The sequence below is a fragment of the Caretta caretta genome, chromosome 9 (genome assembly GCF_965140235.1).
Source record: "Caretta caretta isolate rCarCar2 chromosome 9, rCarCar1.hap1, whole genome shotgun sequence".
Lineage (NCBI taxonomy): Eukaryota > Metazoa > Chordata > Testudines > Cheloniidae > Caretta > Caretta caretta.
Window position 1 is genome coordinate 34,551,724 of NC_134214.1, and position 14,398 is coordinate 34,566,121.

Sequence of the window (14,398 nt, forward strand, 5' to 3'; positions counted from 1 at the left end):
ACTGGTTGGGAGGTACTACTATATAGCAGAAGTGCGCTGGGAGAATGGCACTCTTGTAACCTTTCTGAGATAGTCACACTTTAACTTCAGATGCAAAGGCACAAGTATAATGCAGCACCTCGTGTTTCCATCCAGCTGAAGTATGTGCTTATGCTTTGTTACCACTTACTTATGCACACTGGAGAACCAAAAGAGCTTGAGGTTATTCAACATCCCTGCCTGCCAGTGTGTTGGAATGTTTTCCCTTGACATCTTTGTTTAGTGAAATCATTAGCATAAAATTAGGCTTAACATTTATTCCGTCATTCTTTTGAGTTCTAAAAATGCTGTTAGTGCACTGTAAAACTATTTAATATGCACAGATAAGGGGGACGGATTTAAATACTTATTTTTTTTAATTATCTTCCTTTGCCTCTCCATGACTGTTGCTAATGTTTTTTTATTTGTAGTAAATTATAATTTAATTTATTTATAATAGTTTAGAGCAGCACTTCATAATCTATGACAGGTGAGAATCTATGACATTTTCATAATATTTGAACCCAAAGAGGGAAATTTCAAAAATTTCCACAAAATCTTCCCTCTGTTTTTTCAGCCATATGGAAGCATTTTAAACTTTGGACACATTTGCATGAAGTCTCCTGGATGGTTAACTTATTGTAGATCAGATCTGCCAAGAGTCTTGATGTTTATGTTGTAGGATGAGGGAGGAACCATAATACCATAGAGATCAGGGGAGCCAAGAGGACCCTCAACGGATCTCAGATCTAAACTCATTCCTGCTCTTTCTGTTGAGAAGCCAGCTCCTCTGTGACCCCAACACACTATGAAACAATCAGAGGAAGACAAAAAAGTTTCCAGCACATGGGTTTTCCATGGCAACAGTCTGGCCCTTTTTTTAGTGTAAGCTTCTGTATAACTAGGAAGAGGAAGACGTTTGGAGATAAAATTAATGTTAAAGTTAAGTGGTCGCATCTTCTTTTGCGCCAGCATTGGTTCAGTTCAGCCAACATCATATTGAGAGTGGCCCAGGAATGAGATTTATTGGTTTTGTTAAACATCATAGATAAATTATTTAGTCTCCAGAGACTGCACTTGACATTTAAATGGTTACAGAAGAAAGTCAGTAGGTAGAAGGGCCCACAATTGAGTCATTTGAGCAGAAATGGGTAATATAGACATAAGCTTTTATAAAGAATTATATTAACATGATAACCAAGTTTCAGTAATAAGTCAGAAATAATAAAAGGGGAAACAAAATTAAATACTAAAAGTTTATCAGAAGTATTCCATGAAAGAGTGGACATAGGGAGATAGGTCAGTTGGTGCTACTCAAATGAATAGTGCATTTGGTTTCAGTTGTTTTCTGTAATAATTTTCTTGTCTTCATTCCTGACTGCATTATTTTAATAAAAAACAGTGTTTGACTTTCAATGCCTGACCTAGATAGTGTTTTACTTCTATAATGCTAGCCAGATGTGCATAAAAAAAGTTGTTTCTTGCAGTTGGCATGGGTCTGAGCCATGCAAAGCTCATTGAATTAGAAAGTCTCCCTTCGAAATAACTCCAATTTAAATCAATGGGCTTTGAGTCAAGCCTCAGGTTGCTAGGGCTCCAATCCTGCAACTTCTAGAACAGGAATGGACTGAGACACAGAGCCCCATGACCCACAGTGGAGCCCTGATTGGTCTGTTGGGCACAGAAATAAGGAGTAACCAGTACTGCCAACTCTGATTATTTTATTATGACTTTTGGAGTATTTTTTACTTGTCTCATGAAAATGTGATGAAAGACTGATAAATCACCAGGTTTCCCTTATTCAAAATTGTCACCATCTCCTATTACTGTCAGTGGGGTTGAAGCCAGCAAGGCCACCATTCCCTTACTATCTATCTGCATGTGGAAGTGAGGCTGCCCTTGATAAAGTTGGCTGCCACATTCCACTGTTTTCACTGAGATTGAAGCCATGCCCACAGGCAAAATGGCTGCCACTTTATAATGGGGAGGAGGGCTAGTCAGGACCCAGGGACTGAGAGGAGTAACAGAGATGCTGTGAAAGGCAAATGGGGAGAATGAGGGAGAGCAGAAGGCAGATTTAGTATTTGCAAGGGAATGGGATGCAGAGGGCAGGAGGGAGGCTGAGGGGTGGGAGATGGAGGAGATAGAATGGCATCTCCCCGAGCCTGGGGGTAGTGGTAGGTACAGGGAGTCCTCTCTGAGCAGCCAGCGAAAGGCAATGTTGCCAACTCTCAGTAATTGATCATGAGTCATGGGATTTTGGCACCTGTAGGAGGAGTTCTAATGATAATGGAAGAAGCTCCTCCAGTCCCTTGGTTTTCAGTACATGGGCAGAGCTCTGCACAAGAGCCTTGGGGATGAGGACACAGATCAGCCCCGACTTCATGTATGGCCCTAGAGTACAAAGAGGATCCTGGGGCAGTGGGAGGCTGAGACACGTTGCTGTTGGATCAAGACAGTAATAGGTAATAAATGACAGTTCCGCCTTTTCAGGGATAAGGGGCTGGGGGCAAACAGGAAGATTCATGCATTTTTATGTGCATTAAAGGTCAACTTTTTAACCTGAAATTATCACACCACACACACACACACACCCCTACAACAGTAGAGAGGAGTTGTAGAGTCAAAAAATTCAAATCATGTTTTTTAGTGTTTTTTTAAAATATTTGGGGAGGGGCAGTATCATTATTTTTTCTCTCTTGAGTTTGGCAATACTGAGCAACTGTTTCAATCATATTCCTAGATTTATTTATGTGGTAATGTTGACATAAGGCATTAATTTTGAAAGCTTTGCTTTTGTTGGAGGTTGTGGTGAACTGAGCAAGACCACAGATCCCCCAGTAAGATCCATATGGGTAGGCCCTTATGCCCGTTCAGAAAAGGCATAGTCCAGGGGTGGGAAAACTTTTTGGGCCAAGGGCCACATCTGGGTGGGAAAATTGAATGCAGGAGCAGGGTAGGGGGTTGGGGTAAAGGAGGGAGTGTGGGAGTGGGGGCGGTGTGCAGGAACGGGCTCAGGGCAAGGGATTGGGGCAGAGGAGGGGTACGTGGTGTATGAGGGGGCTCAGGGAAGGGGGTTGGGGTGCAGGAGGAGTGCGGGGTGCAGAAGGGGGCTCAGGGCAGGGGTTTGGGGTACAGGAGGGGTGCAGGGTGCCACAGGGGGCTTAGAGCAGGGAGTTGGGGGGCAGGGTGCAGGAGGAGTTTGAGCTCCGGCCCAGCGCCACTTACCTAAAGCGGCTCCGGGGTGGCAGCGGCGTGCACTGGGGCCAGGTCAGGCTCCCTGCAAGCCTGCCCTGGCCCCATGCCGCGCCGCTCCGGGAAGCGGCCGGCACCACGTCCCTGCGCGGCCCCTGGGGGAGGGGTGGGCACAGGGCTCCTCGCGCTGCCCTTGCCACACCTCCAGGTGCCTCCCCCGAAGCTCCCATTGGCTGCGGTTCCCCGTTCCCAGCCAATGGAAGCTGCAGGGGGCGGTGCCTGGAGGCAAGGGCAATGCATGGAGTCCTCTGCCCCCCGCCCCAGGGACGGGGTGCCAGCTGCTTCTGAGAGCGCCTGCGGCACCACGGGGGGCAATCCCGCTGGCCAGATCCAAAGCCCTGAGGGGCCGGATCCGGGCCATAATTTGCCCATCCTTGGTGTAGTCAGTATTGCCAGCCCCAAATGTTTAAAAAAAGAAAATCAGGAGATTAACTTAAAAAAACATCATACCTTTTAGGTTTGGGGTTCTTTGTATGTGTCTTTTTTTTTCTCCTTTTAAGCCTTAAGAGTACACTCATGTTACATTTTAAAGCTCTTCTCCACAATCATGAAAGCTAAAATTTTGTTTTGTCATGAAAGCTGAAATTCTCATGTAATCACGTCTCCAGAAGCTGGAGTTTTAAGAAGATATACCGAATTCAAGAATCACTCCAAAAATCACAAGAGTTAGCAGCACTGCCTAGGGGGTCCATGCAGGAAGGCATATACTGCCTATTAGGTCCCTGAGTGTTTGGCATCTAAATGTTACTTTAAATTGGCAGAAATCTTTCAAGTAGAAACAATGCAAGTTTCTATTTAGAAGCTTTGTGAATCAGCATTTTGATGACCATCAAAAACAAATGATCCTGCCATAGAGACAGAAAAATCAGATGTCTGCATTGTTTGAATCAGCTGAAAAAGGCATTTTATTCTAGTCTAATAGAAGTCAGAAATATGTAGATGTAGTTGACCATTTTCAAAGACACAAAGCTTAAAACAAAATTTCTGGGGAAAGTTTGCCATATTGCTTTTCCTTTAATATTTCCTATGGGTTACATTTTGCTCTGTCTCAAAGATATATAAAGTGATTTTTTTTCCTTTAGGCTTTATCTAACTTCAGCTCCCAAGGGAGACTGACATGCAGCTGTATATTTATATCATCCTACTGAGTGAAGGCTTTGAGTAGTTATATTTGGTTATTGTGCTATGCGAAAATTATGGTGATTTAAACCATCTTTCCTAAAGACAGATGGAGATTCTGATCTCACTTGCACCACTAAAAATTGGGAGTAACTCCATTGTTATTCCATATTTGCACTAACAAAACTAGATCAGAACGTGGCTCAATATTCTGAAAATTGCTATCACATGAGAATATTATTCCTGAGGGCAAAAATGAATGAGGAGAGACACTATATGAGATTGTTTTAAAACATTTTTGACTCCATTAAAAATCTTTACAAGTGACTTTGCAAGTAATTAAAGTGATCATGGAATTATATATTGCCTACAACCGTAACTTTACAGTTTTGCTTTTACAAGTAGACAAAACCGTTAGTGGTTAGCACTAGAATACTTAACACACCAGAAATCATAATAGGCTTTCTAGAATCAGCAATTCTCCTTACAGTACAATATGAAAGAATATGGGGAGAATACACATGGGTAATCTTCAGTATACTAATAATCTTAGCATGAAGTGCTTCCCTGAACAATTACAATATTATTAATGACAGGTTACAGAGTAGCAGCCATGTTAGTCTGTATCCACAAAAAGAAAAGGAGTACTTGTGGCACCTTAGAGACTAACAAATTTATTTGAGCATAAGCTTTCGTGAGCTACAGCTCACTTCATCGGATGCATGAAGCTCACAAAAGCTTATGCTCAAATAAATTTGTTAGTCTCTAAGGTGCTACAAATAATATTAATGCATACCACAAGGTCCATGCTTCATAGTGCACAATGAGCAAGAAAAGGTACAAACAATGTACTCATTGAACATTAAAAGGTGTCATAATTGCATCATCCTGGCTAGGGCACAGCTGCAATGGCCAACCCATACCTCTCTAATCCTGTCACCCATGTAGACTTCTTTCCCACTCCATATGCTGGACTTCTAGAAGAGTAAAGCATTAGTTGGAAGACTTTTAACACAATAATTGCTTACCAGCAGCACAAGAGATCTCCAGTAAAAGGGACAGCATAGTACTAGCTGGCCACTCCACACCATGGAGATGCAGTCACAGGCTTAATTTTTCCCCTTCTCAAGGGCATTTCCAGGCTGGTAGACTGGTTTTGGGTTTAACTATTTGACCAAACACATTAAGAGACCTCGCCTTTCAGGGTAAGCAGAATTCCAAACACAAAACAACCTTCAGCCTTTCCCTAGGCTCAGTAGTCCATCAGCCCCCCCTAAGGCAAACAAACATGGGCCTACCCAGCTTGGGTAGCTTAACTAGCTCTTTCTCCCAGGGTCTGTGTTCTGTCTGCTCCCAGGTCTTTTCCACAGCTCCTCCTGGGTCTGGGGCTGAGTGCTTCTCTAACCGCCCTGGGTGGAAAGCCTTACATCAGTTTGGGGGGCAGCAAGCAATTACTATCCCCCACATTTTGACGTAGGCTGATGAAAGGCTGGCCTTTATATGTCCCAGAAGGCCTGGCTCTTAGTTACCTGCTCTCTCAGTTATGTGATTGGAAGAGAGTGGGAGGGAACCAGGCATAGGCCAGAGCTGGGACTTGAACCCCTTAAAGGCCCAGCTTACTCTGTTAGAGACTGTATTTACATTTTAGCAGTCAAGCATATTTATAAAAGCCCCCCTTTGTGGGTTGGTACTATGGGTGAAAATCACCTGCACAGAGAGGGCACACAGGTCGAATGCATCAATTAAGCCTAACTAAGGGCTTAATTAGAACTTAACAGGTTTCATGCTGACCCTCTACATAGGTGAATTTCAGATTTCATATGTTTTAAAAGTTCTATATTGGCTCCGTTGCAATAAGTTACACATTGTGCACAGTGTCCTTAGAGGCAGTGAAAATGTGAATACACAGCTCCTGGAGAGAGACTTTAGCTTTGCTGGAAAGGTAATACATAGTTAAAGTCCAAGGTACATTCAACCTGGGTTTTTTTTAATTATTGTTTTTATTTCATAGGAAGCTCTACATCTTTTTGCCAAAGTTGACAAATAACTGAAAAGAACCTCACAGTAGCATTCATATATGTCACCTCTCTGGCTTGTATATACAAAAAATATACAAAATATACAAAAAAAAAACTACATTACCATAAGAGAACATCAAGACTGCATAGTTAAGCTCCTAAAGCAGTGGAACAGCAAAGTTACGGTTTTCCATGCAACTGGAACTCTGTCCCACCTCCCCTTGTGCATTAACAAGCTTTAAAAATATGATCATAGGTTATTAAGTCTTACAGTCAGGGATCCTGTAGGGGGAAAAAACATTAATATAATTAACAACTATATTTTAATGCATATCCACAAGAGGGCTGAATTAAGGTCGCACAAGCAACTGTATATCAAGCATTTCCTAATTTTCAGGTGCTTGCCTTTACAACCAAAATAACATTCTTGTATTAAAGATTTTATTCATGTATTTTTCTAGTGTTTTAGAAGGAAAAGACAAAACATACTCTTTGTGTGCAACTGTAACAATTTCCATTATGAATCTTCAGCAGGTTTTGAATCCTGAATTTTCAGGATGGCAGCACAGCCTGCTACCACTTAAGCTACAGGTACTTTACAAGTACTTTAGCTAGCCGCAAGAGAAGGCTGTAATCCCAGAGAATGGTTGGGCTGGTGGGTGCAGTGTGCTGAAGATGGTTGGTGGGTGGGGTGAGGAGTTCAGCTTGTCTCAGTGCAACTCTTGCTCTTCCACTATAGGTTGGGAGAGCTCCAGCCCCATGTGTCACCCTGAAAAGGCCATTTAATGGGGGTGGGGAACCCAACCTCTCTCTCTTCCCCTTTCCCCCATAACTGCTAGGGCAGTTCCCAGGTTTTCCCAGAAAGGTGTCAGCAACAGCCAGAGCAGCTGCAATGTTGGTCAGCCTAAGCTTAGAATGATTGTGTTTAGTTATTATTTTGGCAGGCTGCCAGAATTGGCCTTAGGAACACAAGCAACAGAAGGTAAATGGTGAGTTTTAACAATTTTTTTCTCAGCAAAAGCTGAACAGAATTTCATGGGACAAAGAAAAGGCAATTCCTTAGCCCAAGGGATTTCCCTTGCCAAATACCAAAGGTCTGCTGAAAACAATGGCGGTATTAGAGCTTCTCAAAGAAAAGGTCACAAGAATACCTTATAATGTAAAGTGCTAGGAAAGCTAAATATAGGGGTTGCTACTAGGTCACCCTATTGTATATAATTAGGAAAAGGTTACATAATTTGAACAAGGGGAGAAAAGAATTAATGTACAAGGTAGAAGGATGAAGAGTGTCTGGTACAATATCTTTGTTAATATCAATCATTAAGCTTTTCTCTTTAGGGGGCATTAAGTACTGTCTATGTCAATTTTGGTTTACATACCCTGTAACAGAACAATGAAGCAAATGTAGGTACTAATACGATCCTTATTTACTAAGCTGTTTGCTAGTGTCAGCACCATAAAGCACTCTGAAATTGTTTGACTGTTCCAAGGTGTGAAAATAAAAAGTGTTATGCTTACAGCAATTCCCTGAATTTAGCATTCCATCTGTTAATAAATAAAATAAGTAGAAATATGTATATAATGCATTATCTCTTCAAAGGACTTATAAGCATAAACAAATTATTGTCATAACATGTAAATTTACTAAGTATCGTTATTCCTGTTTTACAGATGGCAGGCGGGGGGAGGGGGGAGAGCATGCGAGATAAAGGCATTTGCCCAAGGGCTACAGTGTGAGAGCCAGGATTAGATTCAGGAGTTTCTGGCTCCTTGACACTGTTTTCCTTGAAAATTTCCTTTACAGTGTTTTCCTTTCTTTCCCCCTTCCCCCAAGCAGTTCCAGTAATAAGCATTAGAGAGGATATGAAGTCTACCTCATTTCTTCTGCGAGCCATGGAGACTAAAAATCCTTCAATGTCAAGTTTAGCATGCTAGTGGGCCAGTTCTGTTTGATGATGCACACAGGGATCAGTCTGAAGAACCTGCCCCAACAAACATCATAAAAGGGTACCATGAGGTAGGGCCTGTAGGAATAACTGGCAACGAGGCAGAAATAAGGATGGTGTGTAAGGGAGGTGCACACAGGAGCAGTTTGGTATCTAGAAGTATTGGGGTGCTCCCACATTGAGCTGAAGTTGGAGTTAGGCTATAAGGTCTTGCTAAATTATAGTTAAAGGTATTAACCTGCACCTACATTAGAGAAAAGTTCATGGTTAAATTGGGGTTAGCTAACACCAACCTAACTTCAATCTCTTTTCCTAATCTGTACAGTTAAAACATTTTTTTTCAAATTATCAATTATACCTCAGTGTCCGTTTACTATATTATGACAGAGGTCTCTCAGTGATAACAGTCATATGCTTATCAACCAATATAAGTCAATGCACCTAATATATTTCATTAATATCAGGCAAGCCGAAAACCATGAGTGATTTTTAGATTCAGTTTTCTCCTTTCATGTCCGTTAAATTGAACAGATATACTCTTAATGGGTCTCCTAGAATCTGGCAGTACTTTGGGGCCAGTTAAAATAGCAAAAAATCAAGCAAATTCAAGCAAATACATTTCAATAACCACTGGGGCACAACATTTATCTTTGCAGTAGTTGCCTATAGCTTCACATCTGAAAAGTCCACGCAAGTGCAGAATTCCAGGAGATTTCAGTAATAAGGCAATGTAATAAATCAGTTTCTATGAAATTTGCACCTGTCAGTGTATTCAGATATATAGGATAAAGTACTGCTTTAGGCATATATATAATAAATGCATTTGGATATCAAATTAAAAAAATAACAAGAAAACAAGCTGTGACTTTAAATAATGCATATACCTGCACATGATTCTACTTCTTCTACTGAGGCATAAAAGAGCTAAATATATACCATCCGCTCCACATGAAATGGAACTGACGATTTCACCGCGTGCTTGGTAGAGGCATATTTTAAGTTGGCAGCTGATGTCACTGTTACAAGAGACAATAGATATTTCAGGTCAATCATGTGCAGCACCACATCAGTATTCAGGCATGCAGTAAATTACAAAAACAAGGATTATTGGAAAATAATGTCTTTGAGTAACACTGTATGTATGTATGTGCATACATACATAGAGAGAGAGCAGAGCCAGACTTTTTTGGGTTTTTTTGGCACATAAAAAACTCCCATTGAATCCAGTTTTGGGATAGAGCCAAAATGGCGTTAAGAAATAAAGCACCTTTTCCTTAAGTCCCAGAGTAAAATTTTCAAAAGCACTTAAAGTGCAGGCACTTAAAAGCCCAAATCACATCTTATCTCTCAGAACAGGAGCTGAAGCATGCTTGAGAAGATAAAAAAATGGAGGTATACATTTTCACCAGGTTTTCAAAATGTCTCCTGACATCTATGCTGAATTCATTATGGCCATTCACCTATGTATATGTATGTGTGTATATATATATATATATATATATATATAAACATACCCATACACACACACATTTATATGGTTAGGAACATATTATCATTGTGGACACTTGCAAAATTCAAAGTTGTATGTGCTAAACAAAATCTGGCACCAATATTTTCTAATGGTTTGTTGTATACACCATCTGCCTCCGTAATATACAACTCCTAAGAATCAACTAAAAGAAAGGGAGATTTTGTTCCTCTGTACAATTAACTATAACAGGCTCAGGAAATTATGTAACTATAGTATGTATTGCTAAAGGGTATTTTTATTACTTTATGGATTTGACATGTCCATTTCCTAATAAGTACATCTTAAAAGTTAGCCATGCATAAAACCCTGGTGACAGTGACACATTCTTCTGGCTGACATCCTCAAGCACAGAAATACTTTTCTTTGAAGTGTAATGGTGGAAAATATGTTTTTGTATTGGTGTAAAGAAGTTACATTATTAAAATAAAATAAACTCTTTTAAAGAGCAAAAAGTATTCTTCTTTGCACTTTTTTTGGTTCACACTGGGAGGGCTGAGTCTTTCCATCTGCTATGCTTGCTGTTACTACAGATGGTCATAATCTGTACATATGGTATGTACATATATAAGCTGAAATGAGTGCTACGTTAGGGTGGAACTGACATATAATATGCAGCAGAATGTCTAACTTCAGTATATTGGTGAAATGTACCATTTTCATTTTTTTAAAACTTTATACCTTTCTAAGTGAGTTTTACAGCTTATGGAAGTGAAGTAATATTGTCTAAGCCTAATGATAATGTGAGCAGGTGCTGAGAAAGCATTTCCCAAAGAGTCCTTCATGATCTAGGATAATCAAGTCCTTTGACTTCTGTTGGAAAAAAGAAAATGTTTTGTCTGTTGTAATTCATCCAGCCATGTTAGCATTCAAAAGATGTCAATGTTCAGCCAGTTACTGTATTTTTTTTGTCTAAGAAGCCAGTGCCGTATGAGGTTTGAGCAGTCTTCCTGCGAGGTGCTACTCCCATTGACTGCAACAAAAGTTGAGGCACATAGGTCTTCAGTTGAATCAGACAGGGAATTTGTTCCTCCTCTGATTATTACAGAGCAATTGGCTGAGCAAATGAAGTTTGGCGCTAAACCTGGGGATTAAAGGTTAGTGTAGGATTTGGACTCTACCCTGAATCTGGACTGGAGTTTAGGTCAAGATGTATCAGCATTTAAATCTCAGACTGTTCTTCTGAGATTTCTGCCACATCCAAAAATAGGAGCAAGTCCAGTTTTGGGGCTTTTGCCTTGAATGCAGCTTACCACCAAAGCGGAGGATTCAGAATTGGCTCTCTTCTCCCCCACAAAAAATCCCCAAATTAAAAAAGGGTTGGATTTGGGGTTCCTGTTTTGGCCAATCTCTAGTATTCTACAGTGCCAAGTACGCTGTTGTTGCTTAAACAGATGATGATCAGAGCTGGTCAGACAATGGAAAAAAATACCCCTCTTTTCACCGTGAAACTGGCACTTTCCACAGAACCACGTCTAAAATTACCAGATGTTTTACTAATTCTGGCAGCTGCAGTGCCTGGTTAAGGCTACAGAGAGCCCTTGAGTACCATTGGTTTATGAACCCTCTTCCCAAGATAAAAATATTCAGTTTCCATAAAGTTATTAGGTTCGTCTGGACATGCTAGAATCCTTTTGAGCCATGTGATCTTAAACCCATACACCACAAACTTAACCTGTTCCCAGCTGGTTGATTACAAATGTTTAATTTCCATTAGTTTCCCTTTTCCAACCTTCCAGCTTTCTAGTAAATGAACTAAAGCTACATGCTGTAATAGGAAGAATTATATCTTACCTAATAGTAGTTGCTATGTAGTGCAAGGTGTCCTGTGTTGTGGCCGTGGGAGTCATGCGGCAGGCAATGTGGAGGAGCATCATTACGCTAGCCGTTGCCAGATTTCCTCTCTGTTTTCCCATATCCATTACATTCTAGTGTAATGGCTACATTTGGCAATTTGACAAAGAGAATTTGTGTTGGAAAGATACAATGATTGCTCTTAATTCTCTTGCCTTTTCTTCTCCCATTTTAATGTCAGTACATTACTCCCATTTGACCTTATGACAGTTCTTTTTGTGTGATGAAAAGGTGCCATATCCAGCTACAAGTGTAGGAAATGTATTTATATTAATTACCTTTAAATTGTTTGCTAAATTTCTTAAGAAACCTTAGACTACCTTTTTTCTCTCTTTTTTTATTACAGGTTTGCTTTGTGAATGTAGATGCAAACAAAGATGACTGCAGTGATGAGCACTTAAAACAGGTATCAAATTAGGAAAGGCCTAATAATGTGCACAATACATATGTTCATGTTATTCACAGGATGGTGTGATGAGAACGAGAGAGAGAGGCCCAAACCATATTCCTCGGCCCTATTCTCTCTTGTCCCCTCTCAAACTTTGCCAGGATTTGAAACCTAAACATGGATCTAAATTTTACAAATGGACACTCATTTTAATGTGGGCTGAATCAAAACTCTGGATTTGAAACCCCTCAAACAACAGTGTTTGAAATTCAGATTTGGATACAGTTCTACACGTGTGGCTTTATGCCCAACTCGGATGCCAGCTACTAGAATTTTGTGGTCTAAATTCACAATGCCTGTTTTGTAAGTGGAGTTTCTGCTAAGTCTTGGTTTTATAAAAGAAGTGTTTGTACATGTGTAGTAGTTGTAGTAGTTTATCTTGACACTGCAGTTCATAAAATAGTCTCATGACGTCTTTTCCTCCTATCATCAAGCAAATCTTGAGGCCCTTTTACTCAGTTATTTACGTTTTACTCAGCTGCTCAGTCTTATTCAGGCAAACTCCAGACTTTGGAGACTTTAGAGACTGGTTAAAAAAAATGTTTAAGGGCCTAAGGATTTGACTCATTGGATTTCTGCTTATTTACTGAGCAGAAAACCAGGACACTCTTTAGCAATTCATAAAACCAGCTGCACAGCTGGACATACAACTGAAAATGTGTGAAAATCCTCCTGAAATGCTCAAGTCAGTGGTTATGGGAAGAAGGGACATTTTGAAAGCGTGGCACAAAAATGAGCTTTTATATAGGGCCACAGAATGGAAGCTTAAACCTTCCCTTACTGCCTCCATCATCCCATGCTGGCATCAGAAATACATGACAAGTGAACACATTGAAGGAGGGGGGTTATTGGCCATACTCAAAGTGTTCCTCAGTGAAATACTGAAATTTGTTTGCTGGGGCCATTCTCAGTTCAGTTGAGAACTGCCACATTATTTTCCTAACTGCCGTCTGCCAGTGATTCGCGAGAAGGAAGTCTTTCTACAAGCAGCTGTCGATAGCCTCAAGCTGTGGAAACTTAAACATCAAAAATATATACAGCTTCCATAGGCAAATGGATTTTTCTGTTGAATCAGTTGGTTAAGTGTGGATGCCAGATTGAAAGTTTAACTTCACTGAATCCACAGAAGTACTAAATTATTTTATTTATTTATTTACAACCTCAGTATTGTTTTTTAAAGAACTGATGCTATGTCAGGTCATGGGGATTGATTAATGAGCAAGAGAGCCTTGATAAAGGCCAGATCCTGACACCTGCACAAAACCCAAGTAAATGAGCTTTACGCAGCACATATTTGCAAAGGGCTAGAGTTAGAATCCTCTCCCACAAGCACAAATCACCATTGGAGACTCCTCACAGCAACATGGGGTTTGACCCATAGATCTACGTAGTGGTGCCTTCACTGGCCACGTCCCTAAGCTATCCACAGGCCCCTCCAGTACAATGGTACAGAGAGAGTGGAACCTTACTTTGCAACATTCCCTCTCTCCTTGCATGGCCCCTCCACATCTGGGATACCCCATGCACTGAAAAATGCCAGGTCTGTTACCTCAGAGGCCCTACATATGTGGCCTTACATATGTTGCCTTTCTACAGACCACAGGATTTAGCCTTCTAGAAATAGAGTTACCAGTACGTAGTCTGAATGTTTCTTAGGTATAAGTGAAAACTAGTGGGTTTTCCTCTGTGGTTAATGAACATTTTAAAATATGTGCCACCAAGATAAAAGTTTATATATTATCTAACAGCCTCTAAAAGGAAGATCGGTCTGTATGCCTTTCTTTGTATAATTTACAATGACTGTAAAATCTACTTTTGACACTATGGATTTAAACAACATGCTAGTGCAGTGAAAATATTTAATAGAAGTATATAAAAGATCTTGGCATAACTGTGAGGCACAAAAATGTTTATATAAGTTGTACAGTGCCATGTGTTACATATTGGTGCTGTCTGTTAGCATTTCAAATCATCCTTTTGTCACCTATAAAATAGAGTCTATACTGTGCTATAGAATATGTTACAAGGGTTTCTTGGTTACAAATTTAAGAACATTCTTCCCAGACCTTTCCCTTTGATTCCAAGCAGGGGGAAAAAAAAAAGATATTTAAAATGTCATGGTTTTCCAGCCTAAGTAATCTGATAAATATGGTAATTTAAGCAAGAGAAAATACAGAGAAAACACTATGATAACAGAAAAATTATCATGAAA

General features: G+C 40.3%; 1 protein-coding gene across 7 annotated transcripts in view; it reads left to right on the top strand.

The window, feature by feature from the left end:
• The window catches only part of SPHKAP (SPHK1 interactor, AKAP domain containing), a 107,028-nt gene that overhangs the window by 65,223 nt on the left and 27,407 nt on the right, over positions 1–14,398 (top strand). For all 7 annotated transcript variants that reach the window (XM_048865129.2, XM_048865131.2, XM_048865134.2 and 4 more), the window contains one exon: positions 12,085–12,144. In XM_048865129.2, coding sequence (XP_048721086.2) covers positions 12,085–12,144 — 60 coding nt within the window. The remainder of the gene's footprint in view (positions 1–12,084; positions 12,145–14,398) is intronic.